Source organism: Merops nubicus, unplaced genomic scaffold, assembly GCF_000691845.1.
Source record: "Merops nubicus isolate BGI_N331 unplaced genomic scaffold, ASM69184v1 scaffold25303, whole genome shotgun sequence".
NCBI lineage: Eukaryota > Metazoa > Chordata > Aves > Coraciiformes > Meropidae > Merops > Merops nubicus.
Window position 1 is genome coordinate 2342 of NW_008601323.1, and position 743 is coordinate 3084.

Here is a 743-nt window from a genome sequence, read left to right on the forward strand (position 1 = left end):
TGGTGCTCCAGCTGCCTCCTCAACCCCCCTCTCCCTGTCCTCCACAGAGCAGTACACGGTCACCGGCCTGATGGAGGCGGCGCAGATGATGGTGGACATCGATGGGGACGTGCTGGTGTTCCTGGAGCTGGCTCAGGTAGGATGTGAGGAGAGGACCTGGAGCGGTGATGGGGGGGCAGAGAGGATGAGCAGGATGCTTTTGGATGTCCCTGGAGGAGCAGGTCCCCTGCTAGGGCAGCTCTGACGTTGAGCTCCTCTTCCAGTTCCACTGCGCCTACCAGCTCGCCGACTGGTGCCTCCATCACATCTGCACCAACTACAACAACGTCTGCCGCAAGTTCCCCCGGGACATGAAGGCCATGTCAGGAGGTGAGGGGGTGGCAGGGTGGGACCACGGGGGTCCTAGGGGGGGTCCCGGGGTTGTCCTCACCCCCCTATGTCCCCGCAGAGAACCAGGAGTACTTCGAGAAGCACCGCTGGCCGCCGGTGTGGTACCTGAAGGAGGAGGATCACTACCAGCGGGCGAAGAAGGAGCGGGAGAAGGAAGACTACCTGCACCTCAAACGGCAGCCCAAGAGGCGGTGGCTCTTCTGGAACGCCTCCTCCTCCCCTTCTTCCTCTCCTTCATCGTCGGCAGCCACAGCCTCCTCTTCTTCCTCCTCCTCCTCCTCCTCGGCTGTGGTTTGAAAGCCCCTCCTTGCCCTAGCTCCAGCATCCCTGGGAGGAAACGGGGAGGAGGAGGA

The 743-nt window shown here is 62.7% G+C and overlaps 1 protein-coding gene across 1 annotated transcript in view; it reads left to right on the forward strand.

The window, feature by feature from the left end:
- Positions 1–687, forward strand: part of RHOBTB2 (Rho-related BTB domain containing 2) — a gene marked incomplete at its 5' end in the record, with an annotated part of 2972 nt that extends 2285 nt beyond the window's left edge. The window contains 3 exons of the mRNA XM_008937969.1: positions 48–136; positions 264–369; positions 449–687. Coding sequence (XP_008936217.1) covers positions 48–136; positions 264–369; positions 449–687 — 434 coding nt within the window. The remainder of the gene's footprint in view (positions 1–47; positions 137–263; positions 370–448) is intronic.
- Positions 688–743: the final 56 nt, after the last annotated feature.